The sequence below is a fragment of the Ambystoma mexicanum genome, chromosome 13 (assembly GCF_040938575.1).
Source record: "Ambystoma mexicanum isolate Mex_15411 chromosome 13, UKY_AmexF1_1, whole genome shotgun sequence".
Lineage (NCBI taxonomy): Eukaryota > Metazoa > Chordata > Amphibia > Caudata > Ambystomatidae > Ambystoma > Ambystoma mexicanum.
The window spans coordinates 536,818,239-536,845,899 of NC_090938.1; the positions used below are offsets into that span (position 1 = coordinate 536,818,239).

The 27,661-nt window shown below is 43.9% G+C and overlaps 1 protein-coding gene across 1 annotated transcript in view; it reads left to right on the top strand.

Moving 5' to 3' along the window:
* Window positions 1–27,661, top strand: part of CCDC43 (coiled-coil domain containing 43) — a 187,989-nt gene that overhangs the window by 54,548 nt on the left and 105,780 nt on the right. Inside the window, exon 3 of the mRNA XM_069634270.1 lies at window positions 2,039–2,174. Coding sequence (XP_069490371.1) covers window positions 2,039–2,174 — 136 coding nt within the window. The remainder of the gene's footprint in view (window positions 1–2,038; window positions 2,175–27,661) is intronic.

A 27,661-nucleotide genomic window follows, 5' to 3' on the forward strand; every position in this document is an offset into this window, starting at 1 on the left:
TCTATTGTATAAGTCCATTTTCTCTTTCACAGGTTTCATCTTCAATGCTCCACGGGGCCCCAACTCGCCCCAGTGCTTGGATTACCTAGGTTCCTGTTCTTCATCTCAGTACTTTCCAGAACCTTGAGTTACTCTGCCTTATAACAGTACATAGGTATACTGTCTACAAAGAGGTTAGCAGAGGAAGGAGAGGCAAGAGTATGTGGGGATGTGATGTTCTCAAAACGGTTGTACGATAGATGGTCGTCCTTCTCCCTACAGGGAGTAGGTCCTTTCCCATAAGAGCCTCCTGCATTATAACACCCCCAGGGCGACCTATCGTGTAGCGGCCTCACCTCCCAGGCCTCATGGGAAAGGAATCTTACCCCCCGCCGCCCCATCCCCTCCAGGAGCAGTGTCATCTAGTGAATCGTCAGTGTGCGTTGTTGGTACAAAGTCAATAGTAAAGCATCCTGTCCATGATGGGCTTTCTAACTTTGGCAGAGTCTACAAAAGTCACGGTTGTCTTTAGATTTAACCTTTTAGGTTTCCTGTGGGCAAATGATGTACAGTGCAACAGTTGAGTGGAAAGCCTCTGGGTAGGGTAAAAAGGAGCGGTCAGTCATGTTCAGTAGAGGGCGGCATCGCTCATCCAAGGACGAAGATGGCAGGAGGCTGAGTAATGACTGGGAGCAAGAAAGAAGAATCCAATGCTGGGGTATGGTGCAGCTACTTCACTGCCTGCAAGGTCATCTCCCACAGACCTTGCAGACAACTTATCAGTTGGAAGCCGACTGAGAGCAAGGAAGTAGCAAAAGCATAGTGACTGAGCATACATGCATGCATGCATGCATGCATGCATGCAGGCTGACTGACATGCAGGAGACCAGATGTGTAATATAGGAACACAAGAAAAGAAAGTGAAGAGGCTCTAGGGACCATTTGACGAGCGATTATGCAGGATGTCGGGTGAGGTAGCACAGAAGACTGATTTTCTATTCTGTTTGCCTTCTAGCCCCATTCTTTTCTTTGGTGCTAAATTGGTCAGACACAATTAAGTGAAATCGCAACAACATCTGAAAGTACTAATAACTACTAATGCAGTCTGCCAAAACTCTTGCCTCTGTGAGATCTCTTGCCCACCGCCCTGATGGAACCCCAGTATGAGCAGTCACCGCAGCATAATACTACCAGGGAGGCCAGCATGATTGACGATCCCATGTAAAGACTTTTACCTCAGAGGAACATGCTTTATGTCAACCCAATGCCCTAGTGCAAAGGAAACTGGAGCATGTAGGCTCTGCTCTGAAGGGTGAACGGTCAAAACCTTTAACCAGGTGGGGTGAAGTTATGCCACAATATTTCTCCATGGGATGCCCAAACTGCAGCGACTAAGCGCGAACCAAGGGATGCTCTCTTAAATGTTGAAATTGGCTCTGCACTGTAAGAGGCTGTACCTTTGTGTTTAGGGAAGCTATGGTGGGCTGTAGTGCCCAATTGGAGCGATATCCTCCATGAATCTAACGTTGGTATTCTGGGAGCATAGAGTGGCCAAGTGGGTTCTGGGTGTGTTGGTTGGATGCCCAAGTCTGGGATCTCATTTTACTGAGGACCAGTTGGCAGTTCGGGAGTTAACCCAACTAACCGTCTCTTGTCTGGAGCAAACCTAATTCCGTTGTGGTCAAGGTCAACCAGGAACAATCGTGATTAAGTCCATGGAGTTAGTGGTGTTTCGTACTGGGCTTTGACTAAACAATGGAAATTATCTTATTCCCTGAAACTCCCTTTTGTCATATTTTTTATGTTATGACATATAATGGAAATTATGTAAATGTTTGTTAGGATGTATTTTGATGGCCTGATGGCTGAATAAAGTTATACAACTACTACTGCCACTTTAATTGTGCTATTGCAATTTTAATTATAACCATTGTCTCACCTTTTTTACAAGCGGGCACATTTGAGCTGCTTTGCCGCCTTGTTCAAGCATGTATGTTTCGTAGTGATCACATTTTGCTGTTATGTCTTTGCATTGAAGGCACTATTCCTCTTTCTGTAGATGAGATCCAGGCAATTGCCAACATGATGGAAAAGCAAGCTCAGATTGTGGTGAAGCCTAAGGAAGTTACAGAAGAAGACAAACGGAGGAAGGCTGCGGTCTTGGCACAGTATGCCAACTTAACCGATGAAGAGGAATATCCTTTTGCTAAAATAAGTGGATTGATACCTTATGGGTTAGCTGGAAATTAGATTTGTTTTAGATTTCCGACACATTACATGTAAATTGGAGGGTATGATTGCAGCAGTGATCCCTTTTAGAGGCCAGTCCAACAGGGTTTCCTTACCCCAGACATTCGTGCTCTCTCACTTAGTCAAATATCCATGAAACCGCTCTTGATCCTACTACTGGGCATTGGAGAATTCCTTTTTTTTTAGGATGGTGGGCAGGGATTTTTAAGTGAAACTCCTCTGCTCCCCCTGCGTGCCCCCAAGTTCTCACATTTGCGGGCTCCACAGCATCTGTGGTGGATATATTCTGAGATTGAGGTCCCATTTCAAGTAAGGGGCTTATTCCACTGGCATAAGAATGTACCTGTTACATTTTCTGAAGGTTCAAAGGGGAAGATGCAGCATTTGACTTGGTGACTCCTCTTTGTGGTAGGATACCAATCTAGGGTTTGGAATTTGGTGGGTTGTGATGTTTGCTTCTTACAATACCAAGCGCTTACATTTTTTAAAAAAAAAATGTCCTGGTTGGTAAATTTTGATCCTCACTGGTGACTTGAAGGCTAAGATGAATACCGATTTTGATAGTTGGGGATGGGCAGTTCTAGAGAGGGCATAGGCAGGTTTCTAAAGGCCTTCCATGAAGGTAGTGTAGAAATGTGACTCTAAAATCCAATGTGAACAAACTGTTCCAACTGAGAGTAAATGGACTTTGACAGAAAAGCAAGTTTATTGCATGCTGTTGGCCTGAAGGGGTTAGTCGGCCTTGTGAAGCTGAACATGAACAGTTCTTTCCAGTGCTCAACAAAGTTGCAGTTTTTATACATGTGAACAATTCACATAATCATACAAATTCTGTTACAAAGTCAACCCTCAAACTCCCATTGGCTAACCCTGTAGAAGGAAATCGAACCCTACATTCTCAAATCCCATTGGACACGTTGATCCCATTGGACACATTGACTAAACACAATCTTTCCCCACGTGCTTTCTTTCCATAATCACTGATGACGTTCTAAACATAATCTCCTTATTATCTAAAAACAATTCAATGTAGGACTTGTCCCATGTGGTAGGAAACCTTTAACCCAGTACTTGATGTGCAAGGCATTTACAAGAACACTTCAAACAAGAGGGAGAGAAGCAACCATGTTTTTGATCAAGCAAGAAACATCTTATCGTCCCAGACGTGCTGGTGTCCCATGTTTACTCCTTCTGCATTCCTTCACGTTGCCTTATTTGCGACTACTTTCTCAGATCATACGGCCTCCAGCACACCACATCCTCCTCTTTCTAAGACCCCAAACGAAACCCATAAAACACCAGCAAACTCTGCCCTCCAGCACCCCTTCCATGTGTTTTATTCACTAACCCCAATTCGGCTCAACGTTTGGCAGGACTTCACAACAAGACTTAGTGCTCCCAGGAAGATTCCTTCCCCCATATGCACAAACCCATCTAGTCGTAAACCCACGACCCAAAGGCACTTCATTTAATCTTCACCTAAAGTCACCATTTGATGCTGTTGCCAGCATCCCAACTGTGGTTTGCCTAATTACTCCTTCCTTGACCTGGTCATTGAACCCTTCAGGCCGTGCACAGTTCACCTACATAAACTCAGTCTGGCCTAAACCTAGCTATGGGGGAACGGTGATCTGCGATATTTCCATGTATTTTCATATTCCCCCTAATATCCCAGAACACGTCTCCTACACCATTATCGACTCTCACATGTACATTGTTGAGGACTAGCAGATCCCTCACAGTGGCTTTCCCCTTGCAAGCTTCTTTCTCGCTTCCATAAAGCTCCTTGCTTCCCACTTGTAAGTACTACACATTGTACATTCCACAATTAGATTGTATACCCATGACTTCTTTTATGTTGCTACGTGATGCAAATCTAAAATGTATCCAAACTAAACGCAAAGTAACCCTTGTAGTAACATTAATCCCAATCCATTTACCTACACTGAACACATGTTAAATTGCAACATTGCGTCTAACCTAGCCACACCTTTGTTCTAATATATGATCAATGTGAACCTCTTCCCTACTTTGGGACATGAAACGTGCATCCCAACACTGGTGTGCAGGATATATGGCGAGGTTTGCACCACACTGACAGTGTCCCCCCCCCCCCCCCCCCCCTTATATTCGAGAATTGGTTAGATTGACTATTGTACACAAAGCAACAATAGGGTATGGCCATCTTATCGGATCTCACCCTAGTCACATTTTTTGATAGTTAAGTTGGAGGAAACGACCCTGGGTCTGTAATTTGAATCAAGCCATACTTTGGGATCTGGGACTTTTCACACAAACCAACATTCTTTACTTTTTCAAGTAGAATGAGGACCCAGTCCACAAAATGCCTCTTCAATAGAATGCATTTAAAGCCATAATTGGAGATCCCCTGATCAAGGAAGCATCCAGAATGTAAATCTGTGAAAGCAGGACTGTGACTAGCTGTCCTCCCACTGGGTCCAGAAAAGCATTCCATAAAGTACATGCCATTTCTAAACAAATTAATGGCTCCTACAAATAGGGAAGACCTTGCCCTAATTTAAAACAAACTAATTTAATCTTCAAAAGGTAGCAAGTAAATTGTCATGTACATTATAAACCAGGCTGAGTATGAAAACTATTGGGGTGATCACTGAATTTAGAGACTCAGTTGTGGTCAACAAAAGGGACTCGCCATCATGGCAGATCAGATTTTCTTTGTACAAAAAGATTGGGTCTGCTATGACAACTGATTACAAACAAATATTGGTTTACACTAGGCAGCACCAAAATCAATCAAGCCCTGGACTCGGGTGGCTTTTTCGACATAGTTGTATAAAGGTAGTCTCTAAACCTCTTTTTGATCCTTTACACAAGCTATTTAACCACTTGTGGGAGGGAGGGGCAACCTTACAGCTGAGGGAAGGCAAGATATTGGGACAAAGTCTGGATTGGATCAATTATTTCTACACTTAGCACTTAATTGCAATAATGCTGTTTCTAAGCTGTATGCGAAGGTCCTAGCGAATAGGCTTGATGTGATTCTTCCAAAGGTTATTGCTATAGATCATGCGCGATTTGTCATAGGAAGGCAAACGGTGATGATCGTACAATTATTTGCATTGCTAGTATACATAAAACCCGCACTCCAGCTACTTTTTAGTCATAATTCCAGAGAATGCTTCCGACTGTATTGAGTGACCCTATATAAGAACTGTGATGAAAGTATGCTTAGGAGAGTATTTTAACAGAGGTACTATTGTTTTATATAGTGCATAATAGCACTGAATGGTTTCTAGTCCACCCCTTCCCTCACACGAGGGGCATGAGTTAAGGTTGCCTTTGGTCACCTTGGATCTTCACACTAGCAGTCAAACATGGTGTTGGAATTCACAATGGGGGTTCCTCCCACAAAATGGTGTTTTTGCTGCTGATGGAGCAGAAGTCATGATTTTGGTGGAGATCGGAGTACAAGGGGCATAGTAGGTGACGGAATGTGTATGTTTATCCTAGCAGCTGTGGCATCTCCCAAGGTTGTGAGCCTTGGGAGGTGATGAGCACAGGAGAGTACAGGATTTTGGGAAGGTCTGAACAGTTGGGACACTAGGAACTCGGAGGTAGATGACTGTTTTTCGAAGAGACGAACACAATGCATCAAATTCTAACCTGTGCTGGAGAGACAGGTGGACGTGTGGGTGATAGTTCAGGTTTGAAGGATAGAAAGAAGATCATTGGGGTATTGCATGGAAATAAGTTGTAGGAGAAGCCAAATGAAGAAAGAAATGTTTGAAGAAAAGTGGGCCAGGGAAAAATCCCACATCAGGTTTGGGAGGGGTTGGGAATGGGTTTCTCATTGTCTCATTGTCTCATTGTTCATGAGATGACCAGTCACGGTTGCTGATGAGGCCAAGAGAGGAGAGGGGTCAAAAAGGAAGAGCATAGGTGAGGTTCAGACTGGTGAGGAAGTTGGCGACGGAAACAAATGTTCTTTTTGCAAACCATCCCTTCATAGTTTCCTATGGGACCCCATGATGCTTGCCGTCTTCATCCTTTCCTGACTTTTTGAAGGGAAGTAAAGCCTTCAGCTTCACTTCCCTTTTGCTCATTGTTATGGGAAAACTGATGAGTCCTTCAGACTATCAGTACTAGGAAACAGTTTCCCTTTTGAATTCTTTTTAAGATTGCACACAGACACCCCAGCTTTTTTACACATGGTATTTTTGGTTATTTTAATGTTTGCTTAAAGACAAGCTGGTACTGGCAGTAACATTAGTACAGTTTGCACATTCTTTTGGATGTGCATATTCTGGTTTGCCGCGTTTGGCTACTAAACGTGGTTAGTCCCCCTAAAGTAGCTGCGCCACAAGATTTTCGCTTGTTTTTGGCCATATTGTTTCACCCTTTTGGTTCATGAAAGTCCTTATAAGGTCATGTACTTGCCCAGGAAAGCAGCAGCTTTCCCAGGCTTGTAGGTGCATGTGTGGCAAAGGGGAGGGGAGTGGGCAACGGGGGCGTGGAGGTGAAAGGGGGTGTGGGGGCAAAGCAGGGGGGAGAAAAGGGACCGGGGGAAAGGTGAGGCGAAGTACCCAGGAACTATCTAGTTCCAGTCCACATCCCTGATTGGACCACTACTGGCTGTTTTGATGGTGTAGACTCTTACCATTGGTTATCATTATGAATTTGGACCACTACAGCCATTTCTTCAGATCATCATTGGAGCCAAGAATCCATTGAAGAGCAGCTTGCTGAAGATCCGAAGACGACCCCTGGAGTGGCCCCGCATTCTGTCCAGCCTGATGAAGCCCTGCTCCTCTGCCTGATCTCCGAAGAACCTGTGCAGTGCGTCAGCCCTTGGACTAGTGGAGCCAGCTAGTTTGACGCCTTCTCGAGGATCCTGCCCTTCTGAGCCTATGGAAGTGTGGATTACCTTCCCAGAAGCGTTGCCGTTCTATGGAGTCCAAAATTCTTCATGCGTCGAGTTCCCACAGATTTTCTTTTCTCCTATCTAGTTGGTTGCACATGCAGAGCTAGTATAGAGTTTATATTGCATTGTCTACCCAGAATTGGTTTGCGCTTAATTTCCTCGATGGCTACTCGATGACTGATCCTGCCTCCCTGACCAGACCTTCTACTGATGGCTAAGCGACTGATTTCCTCGCTGGCCTGGCCTCACATTAGGGAGAGTTGGGGCCCTGTTTGCTGACTTTGTTAATGTTTGTGTTTTTTTTTTTTTTTTTTTTTTTTTTTGCCCCTCCTGCTTTTTCCTGTTATGGAGCGAACACCCTTTAAATTCTGCCTGTCCGCATATTTCCCTGGAAAAGATAACCATCGTCTGTGCAATCAGTGCCTCCCTCGGGAGCACGACAAGTAGTGTTGCAAGGCCTGTAAACTTTTTCAGCCCAAAACCTTAAGATGTGGACATCAAGCGGTGGGCGGCCTATGCAATGTAGGCAGTCACCCCACCCCCCACCCCACCGTTATCGCGGAGGGTTTGTCAGCAGCCATGGCTCCAATTCAGAATCCGTAGACTTAACAGTGGAACCTACGAGTGTCTGTCCCCGACAAGCATGCCACTGGCAGTGTGATGGGGAGATCACGCCCCAGCGTCAAGGGCACACATCCTACATCTAGACACACAACCCCTACGCTTTTCTTGATGGATCCACTGAGAAAGCACACGCCTGCGGGACCTTCAAAATTCATGGCCTACTAAACCTCACGGTTCAGCGCCCTCCGCGCACCCGCCATTGTGGCCTGCCAATGGTATTAAGACCTCTTTGGTGGGTGCTCTCATTAAATCTTCTGCCCTTGATGCAGTAGCGTTGAAGACCCGCTGACGGTCCCATTCATGCAAGGCGCTCCTGAAGCCTGTTTGATATATTTTATTTATACGGTGTCTATACACACTTGTTACCATGTGTTAAAATCGCGGCAAAAATGGCTGTGGACACACAATCATGGCAAAAAGGCTGTGGTTTTGCCGCTGCAATCCATGTAATGATGCAGGGGCCACCCCCGCAACCGCCGGACCCATTATACCATTTAAGGTGAGCAGGGACACCCCTGCTCCCCTTAAATGGTATAATGGGGTACACCTTTACCGGGTCAAGCCACAGCATTTTTGCCACGATTTTTGTTGTAGTGTCGACATTTTTACAGTGATTTCATCACTGCATACCCTTGTTTCAAGGCACGACGAGGCAAAGGAGGGGTGCAGGGGGAACAAGACAACAATCTGACTTGCATGGTTCTGACCCTAGAAAGGCCTCTCCTTTACCTGAGGGGTATTCTCCAGCCTCTCCTCCTTTAAGGCCCTGCATCAGGATCATGTTTGAGCTGCCCAGCCCTTCCCTCCCACTGATGAGTCCATCTCTTCTGGGTGGACTAGAGAGAAATTTGAGGCATGTATGGAAAAAATATCAACTTCTTTCAGACCAATGTGATATCCTCAGTGGCATAGGCCTGTGGTTATGTGTCCTATTCCTCTGAAGTCCCCAATGCTCCTTTCCCCAGGTGACAATTTGCATCCCCAGATAAACATCCTGTAGATGTATTCCTGGACGACCAGTATGACCCTGACCAGGACATCGATTATGTCCCTGATCCCGGTTAGGCATCTCATAACCCGTCTCTCGACCCAGACTGGGCCACAGCTGATTATCAGGGCGCTTGGCACACTACCCCTTCCCATGACCCTGACAACATCTTTTTAGACACTCCTCCGTTGTTCAAACCAGGGATTTGTGCATTGACGACCAGCTGCTTTTTTTATAACCTTCTCAAGAAGGCGTCTGACCATTTTTAAAATAGTCACCCAAGAAGCCGTACTTGATTCAGACTTCGTGGAGGATATCCTTAAGGAGGTCGTCACGGTCAGCCAGGCTATTCCACTCCTGAACTCTGAAGAAATGCCTGGCCTCCTCACTCACTCGGGCAGTAAACCCTCACTCACATTCGGGTGTTTAACCCTTGAGTGGAAATTATGTTCTGCCCAGCACCCTGAGACCCTCTGTATATCAGAGGCCATGCTGGCCCAGACTCGCTGGTCATTAAAACCACCAGGAAAAGAGCAGGAGTGTTGCTATCCTAGTCATTCCTTCAGACAAGGATTGTAAGAAGCTGTATGCTCTCGGAAAACATCGCCACCTCTGCTGCTTTCTGTACTTGAATCTCCAATAATCCCACGCTCCTTGCGAGCTATAGTGGTGTACAATGGGGACTCGTACAGGAGAGCCTTCAGAATTCTCTGAACTAACCTGCACAAAACTCTAAGCTGTGGTTGCTGAAGGACGCCAGGTCATACAAAACATCGGGAAGAACACACTGGATTCGGCTAGCGCGACTCGTCCGCTCACAAGGGATTCTTCGGAAACGCCACGCGTGGCTGAACAATCAGGATTTAAGCCAGAGTTAGTCTTCCCTCATCAATAAACTATTGGAAGATTCTGCTCTTTTCGGTAAGGTGGTCGATGAGGCCCTGGAAACCACAAAAAAAGGTATGGGATCCAAAATCACAGACCAATCTCTGCCAAACCCTCCAGCGAGGGGCATTCAATACCTGCCGGTTCCTCCCAGGGGCATTACGGATCAGGAGGAGCCCCCTTGGTTTTCTGGTCAGGGTACCTCCAGCCACTTCCAATCCCCACAACCACGCAGATTTTGACGAAGGAAGGGTCGAGGGAGAAACTATGCAACTAAGAGGCTCCCAAACCAGCAAAACACTCTGCTGTACGGGTTCCCTCCCATGTCTCCCCAGTCGGGGGTCGTCTAACATGTTTTGCCCACGCATGGGAGGGGATCACTTCAGATCAGTGCCTACTCAAGGCCGTCCCCACGGGTACTGCATAGAATTCCTACAACCACCCCGCTACCATCCACCCAAGAGCAGACTGTCAGCAGAGCATATGCAAATCCTGCTGGAAGATGTCCAGGTCCTTCTAGAAAAGTGAGCTATTGAGCTTGTCCTCATCTTCAGGTTAGCAAGGGAATTTATTAAATATACTTCCTTGCACCCAAAAAGGATCTAATTGGCACCCTGTTTTAGATATGCAAACACGTGTTAAGCCACCAAAGGTTAAGTTACAAAGGAGTGTGGAAGCCCCTCTTCTGAGAACGAACATGGGTTGAATACCCTGTTCTATGGAATGTCTTGCACTCAGCAGGGTCTACAACCAGCTCATTGCACCATTCAGAGGAGAAATATCCATTTGCATATCAAGTATTTCTCCCACGCACAAGGGCAGTTCGGCACCGAAATGCTTGGCAAATCTCCTCTGAACAAGAGTACCATCAGCAACCCCACACACGTGGTTCAGCCCAGTCTGGCCTCATCAGTGAGGTGAAGCTGAGCCTCTCTAAGACGGTGAGCAAGGGGACCACGTCTGGATTACCCTGATTCCATAGAACTGGATATTTGACCCATGTTCGTTCTCAGAGAGGCTACCACACCCTTGTTTAATTTCCTCAAAAGTTCAGGATGACGACACTTCAGGAAGTAATCCCACTGTTGCAATCTGGGGATTACATGGCCACATTGGATATGAAAGATGCGTACTTCCATATTTTAATGTTGCCAGCAAACAAAAGTACAGTCGCCAGATAACTGTACGCAAAGCCATGCGGCTACTGGGAATGATGGCATCTTGCGTCTTCCTGTTTTCACATGCCCGTCTGCGCCCCATGCAGGAGTGGCTCTCGAGGTAATGGTGTCAGGCCCGCTGTCAGTGGGACGATCTAGTGGTTGTCTCAACAGTCTTTGTTCAGACTCTGCAGTGGTGGTCAAAGGAAAACTTTCTGCAGGGGATATCCTTTACCACCCCTGCAGTAGAAGCCACTCGCCACAGACTCTTCTGCCAGGGTGGGGAGCGCACACCTACAACAGACGTCGCACAGCATGTGGTCCCCGTCAGCATCCAAACATATCAACCTATTAGAGCTACTTGCAGTGATCAAAGCCTTCCAAGCACACCTATAAGGGAAAACGGGTCTTGTCCTTGAACAGCACCACAGCCACGTACTATCTGAACAAACTGGAGCACTCGCTTTCCAGGGCTATCCAAACTGTCCCAGAACATTTGGAAGTGGGTACTCCAACACAACCCTTTCCCACTATTGCATGTTCCAGGAGTACGCAATCTTCTGGCGGACGTGCTCAGCAGGGACTTGTACACCAACCCGTAGATCACGATGGTGCTTGCAAGCACATACGTCTTTGCAGAATGGGGTTATCCAGGCCTCGCCTTGTTTGACTCTAGAGAAAGCTCAATGCCCAGATTACGCATCCAGGTAGCCGCAGAGGCTGTCCACAGGGAAAGCTCTGGATAACCTGGTCCAAGAGATTTGCCTACTCTTTCACTCTTAACAAGATTGTTCATTGGAACAAGTAACAATGATACTCGTGGCACCAATGTGGGCTAGACGACAATGGTGCTCTGCTCTCATGAGCACGTCGGTCTACCTTCCCAGGAAACTGCCCTGCCTGTACAACATTGTCACATGACACACTGCACCCGTTCCCCCAAACACTCAACTTGGCAGCATCACTCCTGAAGTCCTAGTTTGGGCATCTCCAACTACCTCAGATGTATGGACATACTTAAAGAGGCACGTAAGCCTAACACCAGGCACTGAATAAGTGGAAAGGTTTTGTCTAAGAGCATAACCCTATTGACTGTTCACCTGAAGATATAGTCCTTTATCTAACACCTATTAAACTCAGGACTTTTCAACTCTCTAAAGGTCCACATCTCAGAGCAAGGTTTCGTGGTGGAGAATTCCTGTAATTGGGGCTTTCATGGAACGGGCAAAACTACTTCATACTCCCATTTCCAACCTAACTCCCGAATGGGACTTGAATGTTCGCACAAGATTAATGGAACCTCCTTTTGAGTCAATGCATAAGGCTAGTCTTGAGGCCCTCGCCGATAAAACTGCTTTCCAAGTGGCCATTACCTCTGAGGAGAGTAAGTAAACTGCAGGCTCTCTGTTAAGGACCCATTTGTGCCTATTCCCAAAGCTAAGGTGGTATTGCGCGCACCCCCACATTTTGCGCCTAAATTCTTCTCTTAAGTTCACTTTAATCGATCAATAGAACTTCCAACTTTCTTTCAGAACCCAACTAACTCAGCTGAAAGATGCCTCCATATCCTAGATGTTGGGACAGTGGTGGTATACTACCTTGAAAAGACTAAATCATCAACAAAGACAAACCAATTCTTTGTCTCTGTGGCAGCTGGTAGAGAAGGGGACCCTGTCTCTAAATCGGGCATTTCGAAATGGATTGTTAAATGCATCATGCTCTGTCTCTATCTTGCTAAGAGCGACTCGACTTTATGCCTAGAGTTCACTCTACTCGAGGCAAAGGGGCTACTATAGCGTTTATTGCAAATGTTCCTCTACGTTCTATTTGCAAAGCAGCAACCTGAAGTTCTGTTCATACGTTCACCCAACACTACTGCTTGGACACACACTAAAAGTCTGAATCTCAGGTAGGACAAGCAGTGATAAGACGTCTCTTTGCTACTGTTCGTTCACACATCCCACCACCATCAACTGGTACTGCTTGCAAGTTGTGCACAGCATGTGATTCTATGCAGATTCACAAGCATCAGAAGACCTATGTTACTCAATGTAATCATATTTCTGATGATTTTATCTGCTTAGATTCACATGTTCCCATCGTGCCTCCCCTCTTGGAGTAGAAGGAACTCAGACCTCTTACACTTTCTTTCTTCTGTACTCGCTCTACCCTTCTGTAAGGCTCCCTCACGGCAGAACAAAAACAACCGGTGGGACCTCGACGGATTTTGTGTACACTGCACGTCACGTTAGGGATAGTGTTAGTCACGGCCATGTTAACGTCCCTTTTCGATCTTTGAAAGAAAGGTGCAATACTCTGCCATTACCACTAGTTGTTGGACTATATGAACAGCATGTTAATCTACGCAAATATAATAATCAGAAATACAATTACGGTCAGTAATTTGTTATCAAAGGATCGAGGAATAACCAAAAAACCTCTTACAAATATAAATAAAATCTACTGTGGGCTGCGAAGAGACCAACATGGGGTAAGATCCACTGCAGGCCCAATATGTCTTTAACATGATACGCTTTTGCCATTTAAAAAGCTGCTCCGACCTATTGAGTGTAGTGGAAATGTCCACAGCAGAAATGGATAATGGAAATAGTCCCTTCCAAATGCTCTTAAAAATAATGCAGATGAGGACGGTATTGGACTGTCCAATATTGGAGAATACCATCAAGTGTTCTCCCGTTGTCTTCATGCATGGATCCTTGTTGTGACCCAGGCTCTGGGAATATAGAGAAACTCGGGTGCACCTTGGAGTGCTAATTCTATATAGACAAAAGCGGTTACTCTTCCTCCACTCCCTACCCCCAATCGGTTATTTCTGTCAACAGTACCATTGTCTTGGGTATGGGAAGAAGACTCTTTTGTATGAGGGTGCCTCCTAATGTGGCCAACTTGGCAAATGTTCCTGGAAATCCTGGGCAAATATATTGAAAATTAGCAACATCTGGATTGGTAACATAAACTACATCTGCCCTGTATTTATATAGAACTGGCTACCCTCATCAAAACTCGGTATTACATTTGGAATTGCGTAATCCCCACACTTTTCCACCAATCTGTTTCTTGGCTATGGTGTCCCAGAATCCAAACCCCTCCAAAACGGGAGAAGAGCGAACCTTAAGAGTTGTTGAAATGCAAGTAAGAGGCCTGTGCTAATGTGTGAAAATCCTGGTTCATCTGATCTTACATGATTTTCTGTTTAACCACCTCTGCTAGTCTCCACTTAAAATGACTCCGTACACTAGAAACATTCATGTGTACAGAGGCTGTATCTTGCACATGTTCTGGAAATTAAAATGTGATAAATGATTTTTGGCAAGAGGTGCTAGCCTGCATGGAGATTATTGCTGTATGTGCAATTTGCTGAGAATCCGAATGTACTACTTTTTTTTGTTCTTTCCCAGTCTCCCAAATTTGCCACATCAGACACAAATGTAGATATAGCTTTCTTTGATTGTGGTGGACAAGGAAATAAAAAAGGCGCATGGAACACTGTTAAAAATAAATAGCCCGGTTGAAGATCTTATGGTCTGGAGGAAATATTTCCTACGATAGGTCAGCGTTTCGATGCATAAATCTGGACACCAGTTAAATGAATTGTGTGCATACTTCCTCATTCACCTCTCGTTTGGTACGAACACCTAGTTTGTCCTTTCTTGCTATATTGACCTTTTCATATCTATCGAACTTCTATCTTTGCACTGAAAACGCAGAGATTACATTTTTCTTTCCTATGCCTCAAACTAAAGTTAAGCATGTACTATTCACTTAATTACTATTAGGGCCACTGTATACATTTTCCTTGCATGACTTAATACTGGCTTCATGTAAGTTTGTCACATGGGCCTAAATGTTGCGCACTTCAATATTTTTAACCCTTTTACTGTTGCATACTTCTGCGTTGTGAAGTGAAGTTAGCAAATGCATTTAGAAAGTTTATATCTCCTTCTTTGCACCGGGAAGGCAGTGCCAAAAATGTGACAGATTCTCAGTAGCAGGGGTGTAAATGACTCCTAGATCTAGATTTTTTGTTTTTATCTTAACTGCTTAACATGTGTTTTCTTCGTTAAATAAAGTAAAGACGGGGATGGTGAAAAACCCTAGATTAATTACGAAATAATACAATGATGTTTTTTCAGATGAGTCAGAATGTTACATGTGTTAAAACTATTGCTCCTGGCTCTCATACAAGGGTACAGATATTTTAGTACTTCTAAATAGAAATCGATGAAGAATTGGGATTCTTTTTTTTTTTTTCCTTGATCTGTCTAGACTGCCTGCCCCGTTTTTTCAAAATTGGGTTGCCACTTGCCAGATGTTTAACTTTTTATTGGCTAGTTTGCCTACACATGTGCAACATTTTCGACTTTCTACTGTACCCAAGCAGTAGTTTGCATGGCCTTTTTTCTCCCTCATACCTGCCACTACAGGTACGGCGAGGTAATTTGTTTGGATGTGGATTATTCATTCAGATGGTTTGTGAACTTGCAGGGTTTTAAGTTAAGAATCCACATAACTTTGGCAAACAAATCGCTACCTTTCATGTATTGATATCGAAATTGTTCATAGCAGGGGTATCCTTTGATTCATAAACATTTACAATAATTTCATATGACTGGAAAGAGCCCAACATTTTTTTTTGATGTCATAACTTTTTGTAAGCACCTAAAGTACCTTCAAACTGTGCCCTTCCTGAAGGTATTTTCATGGGAGTCGCTTCAGTTTTCCCACCACGCCACATTTGAATCTGATCACCAGCCCATAGTCTCTGACATGAGTGCCAGGTAAGATTTTCCTTTGTGATGAGTTTTCCTGCCCTGTCAACCGCAGAACTTTTTGCTTGGATTTTTTCCATTTTTTCCATTGTCCCTAGGTGAAGGGGAATCTCTTTCCCCTCACCTAGTCTTTTACTCTTTATTTATTATTTTTTTTTATTGGTGACCCGTTTAGGTTTCTCCATAGTGTGTGGTTGGCGTTGGTATCCTATAACTTTTAGGCTTAGGCTGGGTTCCCCTTTGGGCTTCCCTGTTCATTTCTCTTTAATGTACTTGGGTAAACTACTGTTCGCAAGAGGAAAAGGGGATTTTCATTCCCTTTTTACATTTTATATAGTGAGCCAGCACACCCCACCTTATGTGGAGTGCTGGGGGATACATTGTATCCTTGCTTACTTATCTGTAGCATTTTTGTTACAATTGCAAGTTTACTTGAATGGCTGGTGGCAATGGTTTTCCCTTAGTGACAATATAGTTTTATTACTCGCAGGCTGTTAAATCAGCCTGAGTAATAATCAGCCTCAGTAAAGCACAGAAGGACCACCGTTTTTGCCAAAATCGAGGGCTCTTTCTTTTGTCGCCGTTTCTTGTTTGCTTGTACTTGAGGTATTTCCCTACGATTCTAGGTGAGAACGACCTTTGTGGAAGTTTTGTCTTTAGCGGGAATCCTTTGTATTCTCAGCCCAGTGTCTGCGAAGGCAGGAAGCGAGGGAGGAGTTCAGCCCTCTTTCACCTTGCCTGAAAGGAACCCAGTCTTAATGTGAGGCTGGCTGTCCAGATTGGACATCCAGACCGCCTCTTTCTGTAAACTGCAGGGAGAGATTGCAGAAGTTGTGCTGTAGTTCCTGATAAATACTCCAAACCTGGAAGCTGCTGACAAGTCGACCATTGGAGCTGAAACCAAAGAGGAAGATGAAGAAAGGACAGATGTACCGATTTCCAGCGACCGGAGAGCCTGCTGTGTAACCGGATCCTGCTGTAACCCTTCCAATCTACCTGGGGGTTCCTAACAAGACTCCTACCCAGAGGCTGATTAAATCCACTAGTCACAAGAAGACCTGCATTTTGAGCCATCCCTTGACGTGCTGTGTCCTTGCTGGGCTGCAATACCCCAATACCCAGGGACCTTGAGCCATTGTGCGGGGCTTTGTCTTCCGAAGTCTGAATCAGTTGGTGGCCTCCTTCTGGCTCTCCAGAAACACGATTCGAATCCCTGAAGTCCCCTCAACAGGCTGCAGGACCGAGAGTGTGAAGAGAATCTGATGGCCGATATTCGTTCATCTGGCAGCTGTAAAAAGGCGGAAAAAATACAGAGACGTGAGAATCCGCAAAGTATCCGTTGCTGGAAGCATCCTCCGACTGCTGCTGCAAGTTCCCGTCCAGTTCATTCGTCACCAGACCAAGAATCCAGGGACTGGGTCCTGTGCTGCTGCATCCTGAAGGCATCCACTCTGAAGCTCTTCCTTTCTCCTAAGGTACTATTTGGCCTTGTGTATTACTTGCCTTTAGTCTGGTGCGCATCCTGTGAGGCTGAGTGGGTGATTTGTGTTTGTTTTCCCATACCACTTGCCTAGGCCTATTGCTGCAACACATATAGGGATCCTTCTCGGAAGTCCACGAACACTTTCAGAGTTACTTGTTTTAAGAAGATCTCCCAAGTAACTTTGACTTCTGTAACGGAAACCCATCTCAACCTGCTTACAGCTGGCCCCTTGACCACTAGGTCCAAGAACCTGTGCAATAGACTAGGGAAGGACTGGATAAGAAAAGGATTCTGTCTTAAAGTATAGCAAGTGTAAAAGTACTTACTTGCTGAAAGAATTTGTGTGGTAACTGTATCTCTGTGAAAGAAGTTAAAGTATGCTTAAGTTATACTTTTTAAGCTGCATTGTGACTTCTAAAAAGTATGTTTTTTTACTTTGAATGGTGTTCCCCTTTCTGAAAAGTAATACGTGTTGGTATTGTTTTTTCATGGCTTAACTGAATGAATGTAAAAGCTTACCGATGGGGTTTACCCATGTTGAATGACATTGTGTTCTTCTTAAAGTGTAATTGGGATTTGCTCCCCCGATCTGCTTTATACAGACCTAAAACAGTCTAGAAGTTAATACTTATGAGTTGCTTGAAACCCCTCTTAAAAAGTAGATGGTTACTTTCCTTGAATAGCTTCTGCTCTTCTAAACATGTAACACTTGAGTTGTACCTCCCCTGAGAACTGCCTACAGCATTTCCAAAATAGTCGTAGGGTCAATTACTTGCCTTGAAATACCTTGGCCCGTAAAGTGTAATAGGGTTTTACTTTCCTTGAATTGCTGAGTGCATTCAGAAATAGTTTTTGTATGTTAATACTAGTCATTGAGTAGCTGAAGGTCCCTCAAAGTATGAGTGGATTTACTAGCTCTGAACTGAGTTCTAAAAAGTAATGTTGCAAGGTATATACTTGTAGCAGGGTTGGTTTATTATGTGATTTCATAACTTGATTTTCACTGCACGCTCGACAGGGTCAACTACCCTTGAAATGCTGATTGTATTCTAAAAGTATATCTAACCTAGTCTTATTCAACAAGAATAGTATATTGCAATTCTGAATGTATAACCTTAGGTTTGACTAACCTTGATTTGCTTCTTAATTCTCTAAATAAGGTTATACCTTGGTTTATGATTGGGTTTATATGATTTAAAAGTACGTACTTACCCAAGAATTATCTTGCTCTACTTGTATTTAAATAGTGTTTCAGTATTTCTTTGGACCAAATGTATGCTACAATTTGTACCAAGCTACAGCCCTCTCTCCCTCCTAAGAAAAGCCTGGCTGCTCTGTCCATGCTACCAACATTCTCAAGTGGTACGGCCTGTTAGGCAAGATTGTATGCAGTAACCCTGTGGGCGACTACACCAGTCTTGTCCTCTTGGTATTAGGTAACCCACCTATTGGTATAGGTCCGTACTACACAAGTTGGTAGTGACTGAGCGACCAGACTTGGCTCAAGAGGGCTAAATGTGAGCTGTAGAGCTGCTGCATCGAAATCCACACATACAAGTATCCAAATAACACTTAAACGCAAGGTTTTCTAGAAAAATATTTAACGGTCCGTTTTAAATGAGCATTCTTAAAAAAGGTAATGTGCAACAATAAAAATATACTTCAAAACACATTCTCATAATCAAGATAAGCAAGTAGATACTCTTTTTAGAGATGCTTCATACACACTTCCTACACCCTGAGGTGACTTTAATTATTAGGAGAGTATTGGCACATTATATATCACTTTTTGTACTTGGTAAAATTCTGAGGTTGTGGGAAGGTTACGGGACGGAAACAAGTTAACAGGTTCTCTGAGCATGCAAGCAATTTTAAATCTCCCAATGAAGTCTAGATAAAAAGTTACCACCTATAAGGGACAGTTGCAATCAAAGTCAATGGGTCAGAAGAGTCTGCAGGGAGCCAGGACAGCCAAAGTCCATTTGAACAAGGTCTATGGAGCTGCAGCACTTCTTAGATAGCACAAAAGTCTTGCACAAAGAGTTCGTAGAAAATCACTGCTGTGCCACAAGCTGTTAGACTTGTGAAAGGTAGAGCTGAGATCAACTTTGCAAAAAGCAGCTAATGCAAGTCTCAAGTGAGCAAGCTACAGACACAAAACCCCTTGGTCAACACACAGTACCTTAGTTTTGAAGAAGAGGATCCAGCTGGCTTCTGTTCTAGTTGCAGGGTTGCAGATCCTGGGTTCCTGGGCCTCATTAGCAGGGACAAGAGGGAGGACGTCTGGTGGACTCCTGCACTGCAGTTTGAAGGTCAGCGGCACCTACAGGCTCTTTTCAGTTCAGCAGCACTTTGTTTTCAGCTACCAGCACCACTGGGGATCTTGGACACTTGATGGACTTTCTTCGGGCCATTGAATCCAGCACTCTGGTGAGGTGACTCAAGCTTGGATCGTCCTGCTTCGGGAGGGTCCTCCGGATCTTCCTGGAGCTCTGGTCCAGCTTAAAGACTATGCACTCGACTACGTATTTCTCGACCCGTGTCACTTGGTTCCAGCAGCAGCAAAGTACAGCCAGTTGGGGAAGGTCTTCGAGCAAAGTTCATCTTCGGGATAGTCCCACTAACTCAAGGGAAGAAGTCGTCTCCGGAGCTTCTCTAGTCTATTTGGAAAAGCGGTTTCAGCACACCAGCAGGGCTTCACCGGGCAGTTCAACGGTCCAGGAGGATGCAGCAAGCTTGTCTTCATGATTCCTTCGGATGGTTCGTCCAGTGTTAGACTGTCTTCTGCTCAAGAAGCCTCACCTTTTATGCAGGCTTTGATTTAGTTGACTTAACAACTTTTCAATATACATAATAATAAGTTTCATTTAAATATGAACATACAAGGTTTAAGAACATTACATAAAATTGTTGACATGCATATAAACTAATATAATAACGCAACTGAATTAAAACAAAACAAGACGACAAGACTAATGCGACCACATTCAGATCATCCTATTAGATAATAATTAGAACTAGTGTAGTTTAACTTTGCAGTTGTACCCCAAAAATAAATAAACAAGTTATTCAAGTTTAGAGTGATCAAGATGTAAAGAAAGTAAATAATGGACTGTCGCAACTTGAAGGCCCAAATGCGTCAAGCCATAAATGTATTCCCAACATTCATTGGAATCAAACATGGAAAGAGTTGAACAGTACTTATGAAAGTGCAATTGTCGCTGACTACTTAATTTAGGGCATTGAGTTATGAGGTGCTCTACAGTTTCAGGACATTCAACAATTCGACAAAAGCGACACACATTCAGAATAGGCAAAATTAGTTTGCGCATATAAAGATCTTTGGTTTCCCATATGTGCAATTGAAAATGTAGAATTAAATTTCTATATTTAGAAGATGGAGCTTTCGAGGGAGAGTTTATTGTTCCTCTTTTGTGAGGAGAAAAACGTTGGCTAGAGGCGTATTTATCTGAGAGGCATGTCTGGTGATTCACAATCCACGCAGTTTGGTGGATTTTTAATTTGGCCTTATCAGGATTCTGAATCAAGAGTTCGATGGAAATGTCTGCTTGGATCAGAATTGTGTATACTGACAACCATTTTTGCACAAAGGAATGATCAGTGCTGAATAGGTAACTCGCTAGGATTGTAAGAAGGGAGTCTGATCGAATAGATGTTAAGCATTTCCTTAAAGAGCATTGTCGCCAGTTGAAAATGGCTGACAAAGGAGTTAATCCTAGTTCATAGCGCAGCCATGATATGGGAATGCATGTGGGTAAATTTAGTACATGCTTCCCATTTATCAAATGTACTGGCGGCAAGGGGTGACCCAGTTTCCAGTCCATCAAGAATGGTGGGAATTAATTTCATTTGCCAAAATGTTATGGCAGGAATAATGGAGAACTTGCCAAATTTGTCGAGGGATACGTGACTGCGAAATAGCAGTAAGAAGTTTGGTGTTTATCTGATTTAAATGTTGGGAAGGCTTCAGGGAGGCTTCAAAAATCACTCCTAAATATGTATAACCCGAGACCATGGTCAGTTCAGTGTTGTCACTGATGGACCAGTGTTTTAGGTTGTGGAGGCCTCGATTACGGTTATACATCAGTACTTGTGTCTTTGCAGTGTTAATTGTTAGTTGATTGTCCACCGTGTAGGAGTCCAAGGCCGGTATAAGTTTTTGTAAGCCTCTCGGGGTCTTAGAAATGAGCACATTGTCGTCAGCATAGAGTGCTTTTATGGAATGACCATTCATTTTTGGTGAATCAGAATATTTGCAAACCTGTATTTAATGTCATAGATGTAGTAATTGAAAATTGCCGAAGCCAGTAGGCAGCCTTGTTTAAGGCTGTGCAATATTGGAATGGGTCGAGAAAGGCCATTTAGAGTGAGTCGAATTTGAACTGAAGTGCGAAAATGAAAATGATATATTAAGTCACAAATTGTAGGTGGACATTTATCCCTGATAAGTTTTGACATCAGTTTGACTCTCGAAATGGAGTCAAACTCTGAGTGAAGGTCCACAAATGCAAAGTAAATGTGCTGTTTGTGTATAACAGTGTGACTTGATAGCATTCAACAGAAAAAGATTCACAGTTGTGCCCATGCCGGCCACAAAACCTGTTTGAAAAGGATTACAGTGAAAATGATTGTGGACCAGACAGAAAAATCATGAAGTAGAAATTTTGCAACATTTTTTCCTGGCGAGTCTAAAAGTGCAATGGGCCGATAGGTCCTAGGAGAAGACCGATCCCCTTTCTTGAAGATTGGCACAAGAATGCAAGAGTGCCATGACAGAGCTAACTGTTTAGTATTTAAGATATGTTGGAACAAAAGAAATAGGATTTGGGCCCAGCACTTTGGATTGTGCTTTAAGGTTAGGTTGCTAATACCATCAGGGCCAGCTGCTCTGGAATTTTTAGACAATTTGATGTAGTGGATAATTGTGTCTATATCGCAGTTGAGTGACCACTTGGTGGTAGATTGCATTTGATAATGAATTTATCGGGATCGGAGTATAGCTCCGAAAAATGATCGACCCATTGAACTTCTTCGACACCATTCGCTTGTGTATCCAATTGATGTCGCCAATCTGTGTACTTCAGTAATTTCCATATGTTTGCAGAATTTTTAGTGCTTAGGGTGTTTAGCATGAGTTTGCTGTCTTTTTGGAATAGGCCAGCTCTGTGTGCACGTACCCAGTTGTTATATCGGGTTTTTGCCTTTCTTGCTGCATCAAATCTTAAACACGATGCGGGCAAAAGCAAAAGTTTGCGCTTTTTTCTATAATCCATTCTCCTGTGATGCAATTTGAAATCAAATGAGTGTAACTGAGTAAGGGTTTGTTTTTTGTGATTATCACGTTATTGTGAAATTGTTGCAATATATGGGTGTACTCTAAATTGGGTTTGCTGCCCAAAGATGGTGTGAGCGACTGGTCTAGAGCACAGAGCTTGCTTGGTGTCCAAGCTAGACGAGTTCTTGACTGATTGATGGTCAGGGGAGCTAAAAACCACTTTCATTGAGAAGGTATTGGAGAAACCAGTCTGGCCAATCGTAATGAGAGAAATTTGTGATCACTGTGGGCTTGTGATGTTATAACTAAGGAAGTAACAGTATTAAACCACTTTGAATCAACATAAATGTAGTCTATGGTACTTGAACTGGCATCTTTACGCCAAGTAGTTGAATCCGGGAAATCTCTGGTCACAGATCCGTTAACCATGGTAAAATTATGATCGGACATAAAGGTAGACCAAATTGCGACCTCCCGAACAGCTGCCTCGGAACGTGGCTGTAGGCAGTCGAGATTGAGGTCGCCAACCAAGAGCGTAGAAATGCAGGCTTTTCCCATTCATGCACAGCCTAGCTGTCACTCGCACAGCAGGGTGGCTGGCTGGCCAGCCAGCCAATCAGCACTGGGTGCATTCAGGTTACCAAGGAGACTAAGGACGGAGTTTCTGGCACCTCCCTCGCTTCCTGCCCTGCCAGGCACACCAGCACCAGAGGCGGGTTTCAGTACTGAAGCCCGTCAAAGGCAAAATTAACAAAAGGGTTAAACCTGGTTTGGCACGCAGAGTAAAACCCAAGAAAGACCTCACAAGCGAGAAATGGCAAAAAAAGACGTCTATTTTACACAATGGTCACCCATGGGTGCTATACTGCAGCTGAGGATTCAGCCTGCGGTAGAAAAGCACAATGGTAGGAAAAATTAAACCACTGACACCAGCCATTTAAAGTAGTGAAGGTAACATAAAAAATGTTACATAAGTAAACCCCCACCCCCCGAATCCTCCCAGCACTCCACATAAGATGGGGTGTGCTGGTCCTACATAAGAAAAAGGTAGTCGGTTTCACTTACTGCCCTTGGGAACAGTTGTTCACCCCAGAGAATGTATTAAAACCTTAAGAGAAATCCAAGGGACCTCTCTGCACTTAAGGTGCTTTGTGTCACAATACAAAAAGTAGATGCATATGGAGTTTCAGACTCCAAAAACAAAGAATACAGAATCCAAATCAGCTCAAAATACATGAGTGACACAAAGGTCTCACTCACTCCAGGATAATAAGCGTCCTAAAGTCCAGCAAAAGAGCTGGTGGTCTCTAAGGTTGAAGGGAATTGGCACAGAAATGAGAATTCTCCCTAAGACAGCCTTATACTAGCAGTGGAGCTTATGTACTGTCTCGGATGTATGGTTTTATCAAGCCTTAGCTGGACTTTAGAAAAACAGTTCTAAGAATAAGGTAATTGGAAACATTTGAGCCTTGGATCAGATTTACCTAAAAATTGCTGTTTAAACCAGACGAGTGTGGAAGTTTTGTGTGGTGATAAAATCACCCAGACATGGTCTTTATAGAACATATTACTTTGGTAAAAAGTTTGTATTAATCCTGTTTGCTCTGTAATTGTGGATTGCTATGGCTCGATTTTACTTTTGTAAAGTTAGGGTGACTGTGCAACCCTGTCCCATTTTCATATGATGCAAAGTGTTCAGAAAATGTAGATCATTAACAAGGACCAAGACTTGATTGACACTCGTCCCTAAATCATTCTAAAGGTAGGGCCAAAGACGAATTTTAAATAGTCTCTTAGGAAGAATTTTCATTTCCATGCTTCCCTTCAACCTTAGAGACCCACAGCTGTTTGCTGGACTTGGGGCTTGTGATTTATTTACTCCAGAGTGAGTGGGACCTTTTTCTCACTCCCTTGTTTGTTTTTCCTGACTAGGATATTTGCGTTTTACTGTTTTATGGAGTCTGACAAACAACATATGCATATGCTTTTTTGTATAGTGACACACAGCACCTTGGGTGCAGTACCACTGAGGTCCCTTATACTTCTCTGAATGTTTTAATACATTTTCTTGGGTGAACTACCGTTCCAAAGAATAGTAAGATGATGCCTGAACTTTCTTTGTGGGACCAGCACACACCACCCTAGGTGGAGTTCTTGGGGCTTACTTATTAATTCCCTATCCCACTTCTCATGTGACATTTTTTGTTACACTAAACTACTTTAAATGGCTGGTGGCAGTGGTTTAATGTTTACTAACAGTGTGCATTTTTACCACAGGCCGAACCCTCCGCTGCAGTACAGCACCCATGGGTGACCATTTTCCCAAAATGATCTGTCTTCTTTTTTCGCCATTTTCTGTTTGCTTCTACTGGGCTTTTACTCAGTCAGTTGAAGTAGGTTTGAGTACTTTTTGTGTTTTGCCTTTGGCAGGCTTCAGCCCTGAAGCCCACCCAGGCTCCAGTGTCTGGAAAGGCAGGAAGTGAGGGAGGGTCCCGAAACTTCCCTGTCCTTTGTCTGTGTGCTTTAGTGAATCCAGTTCCTACTGGCCAGCTGGCTGTCCTGAAAGGGCAGCAACCCTGCCGTGATTGACATCATCTGCTGTGAATGAATGGGAAATCGCATAAAAGGTGAGGTTTTTGGGGCTAGAAGGAGAGTCGACCACTGGAGAGGAACGTCCGAAGAAGACATGGCGCCAGCAGCACCCTCCTGGACCGGAAAGTGCCTGGTGAAGCTCTGCAGCTGTGCTATGATATGGCATTTGTAACGCGCCTATACACAAGTGTTTCAAGGCGAGGCGGAGGAGCGGGGGGGGACAGAGGGAGACGGACAACGATCCTACTAGGCCAGGTGTCATTCAGATCGCGCAAGGGAAGAGGGACTGGGGAAAAAAGTGCAGGGGAAGGAGATAGGCGAAGTGCAGTACATGGTTAGTAGAATACAAGCTGACCCTGTTTTCATATCGACTGTGAAGACCCGTACGGGACGACTTCCTCCCTTGGGCTGGTGGGACCAAATAACCTCAAGACAAGCTTCCATTTGGCGCATCTTCCAACTTGCTGTGCCTCAGAGCTGCAGAAGCCCAATGCCAGGGGTCCTGTGACCATTAACGAGTGCATCGTCTTGCGAAGTCAGAATCCGTCTAAACCTTTGTGGGCATCCAGAGGACCCTAGAGAAACAGGACATCTTGATCCAGAGTCCCTTCACCAGAGTCCAGGAGAATGCTTCTTCCAACCAGAGTTTTTGATCATTTGACGCAGAGGAAAAGGCGCCAAAACACTGAAGTGCTGCCGAAACAAAGGATATCCATTGCTGGGGAGTCCCTCTCCTGAGTACTGCTGCAGGAACCCGCCAGGCGTCCTCCCTTTCATCACCACGACCAAGGTCCAGGAACAAGGGTCTGCCAGGCTGTAGCAAGGAGGAATCCAGCTGGAACATTTTTCTTCGAATCTCAGGTACTGTCTGGCTTGGGGTGTTCAGCTTTTAGCCGGAACTTGTGCTTCCTATCTTGCAAAGTACTTTTTGGGAGTTGATCTCAACTCACCTGCACTGGCCTAACAGCTTGTGTTCTCTACAAAGTAGCTCACTTTAGTTACTGCGATTTTCTTCTGAATTTACTAACTTTTTCAAGACTTTATCTAAGGAGAAGTGCATCCGAACTATTGACTCTGTTCATTGACGTTGGCTGTCTTAGCTCCCTAAAGGCACTTCTCTGAACCTACTGGCTTTGGTAGTACTTCTTCCCTCATTGGTTATAATTGTAGACACTATTATTGCTGGGATAAGTGTTTACCTGCCCCACTTAGAAGATTGTAATTGTTTTACAAACTGTTGAAAGTATGGTCTAAATGTTATTGTAACCTTCCTGCCTTAAACTCTATAACTGAATTGGTAATTGAAAAGAAGTGCAATACTGACCTTTACTGAAGTCACTCCACATGCTGGAATATGTGTTGACATAGAAGTGTTTACCAACTTTTTTTGTCTTTTAAAAACTGGATCCAACTTTGATTGAATGTTACTAGTAGATGATGCTTTTTAAAGAATGCTCATTTAAACCTTGTGCATGTTATAAATAAATATTTAAGTGTTACTTGGCTACTTGTACTTACATATGTCAATTGTGCAGCTCTACAGCTCACATTACCCCTCTTAAAATAAGCCTGGCGGCTCAGTCACACTACCAACTTGTCGTGTACAGGCCTATATTAAAAGGTGGAGTTACCTAATGGCAAGCAAATAGTCGTGTGTAGTTCTCTGCAGGTGGACTGCACTCATTATTAGTTAACAGCCTGTAGTGTATAATGTGAACATTTACCACCAAGATGGTGATTTAAAAATAAAGTCTGCATCCATGCAAACCACTGTGTACATGCTGGCGTATCTCCTAATTATTCTCATGTTGTAATGATTTGTTTATTGGAGTTTTGTAAAGCGCTACATTGCAGCACACTGCTTCATGGTAGTCTTGAAACCAACCTGACTTGCGTGGATTAGTTGAAGCATCATACTACACAACCTTGCTTTAAATTATTTTCTTTTGTGCTCTGAGGGCAAAGAAACTACTGATAAATGGAGAGGACCACTGTAATATTAAATAAGACATCTGCTCCCTTGAAGGGCATTAGGCTGCTTCAGAAGCCCTCACGGTGCTGCACTGACGGTTGGTCCTCTAATTTTGACAGGTTGCAAAAAATCGGAATCTCAACTACTTAATATCAGTTATTCTGCTGGACTTGGAGGAGCTGCTCTGTTCTTGTATTTAATTAACATACCATGATGGAAAACTGAAGTGAAGCATATGCCGAAAGTATAGATGGGGGGGGGGGGGGGGGTTTCCTTAAATAAAACCGTCCTGAAAGGCAATGCAGTTGCTGCTTTGTCGCTGGTAGAATGATCTTCCTTGAAGGGGTACTTTGGCTGAATGGTAACAAGCGATGCATACAGGAAGATGATCCTCCTTGCCATGGATTAATGTGGAAATGTGATATTGCTTTTCTAAAGGAATGGTGAGTTCCCTGGAAAATGTATCCATATGCAAAATCTTATGTTTCCTGAACACATGCATGTGTTAATATTTATAAAGCGTGAAGTGGAGCTCTTCAAATGGAGGAGAGCTTTACAATTGTGTACATGGTCAAGTGAGCATGTTGCAGCTCAGTGTAATGGGGACTTGGATGGTTCCTTATTGGGCGTGTGTGAGGTGTTTCTTCAAGTGGCCTTTTATTTTTTTCTAAAGAGCAGCATCGATGGGGCCAGTCTGACGCAAGGTGGTATTTTGTCCTAGACTCTGGGTGCATAGTTTGAA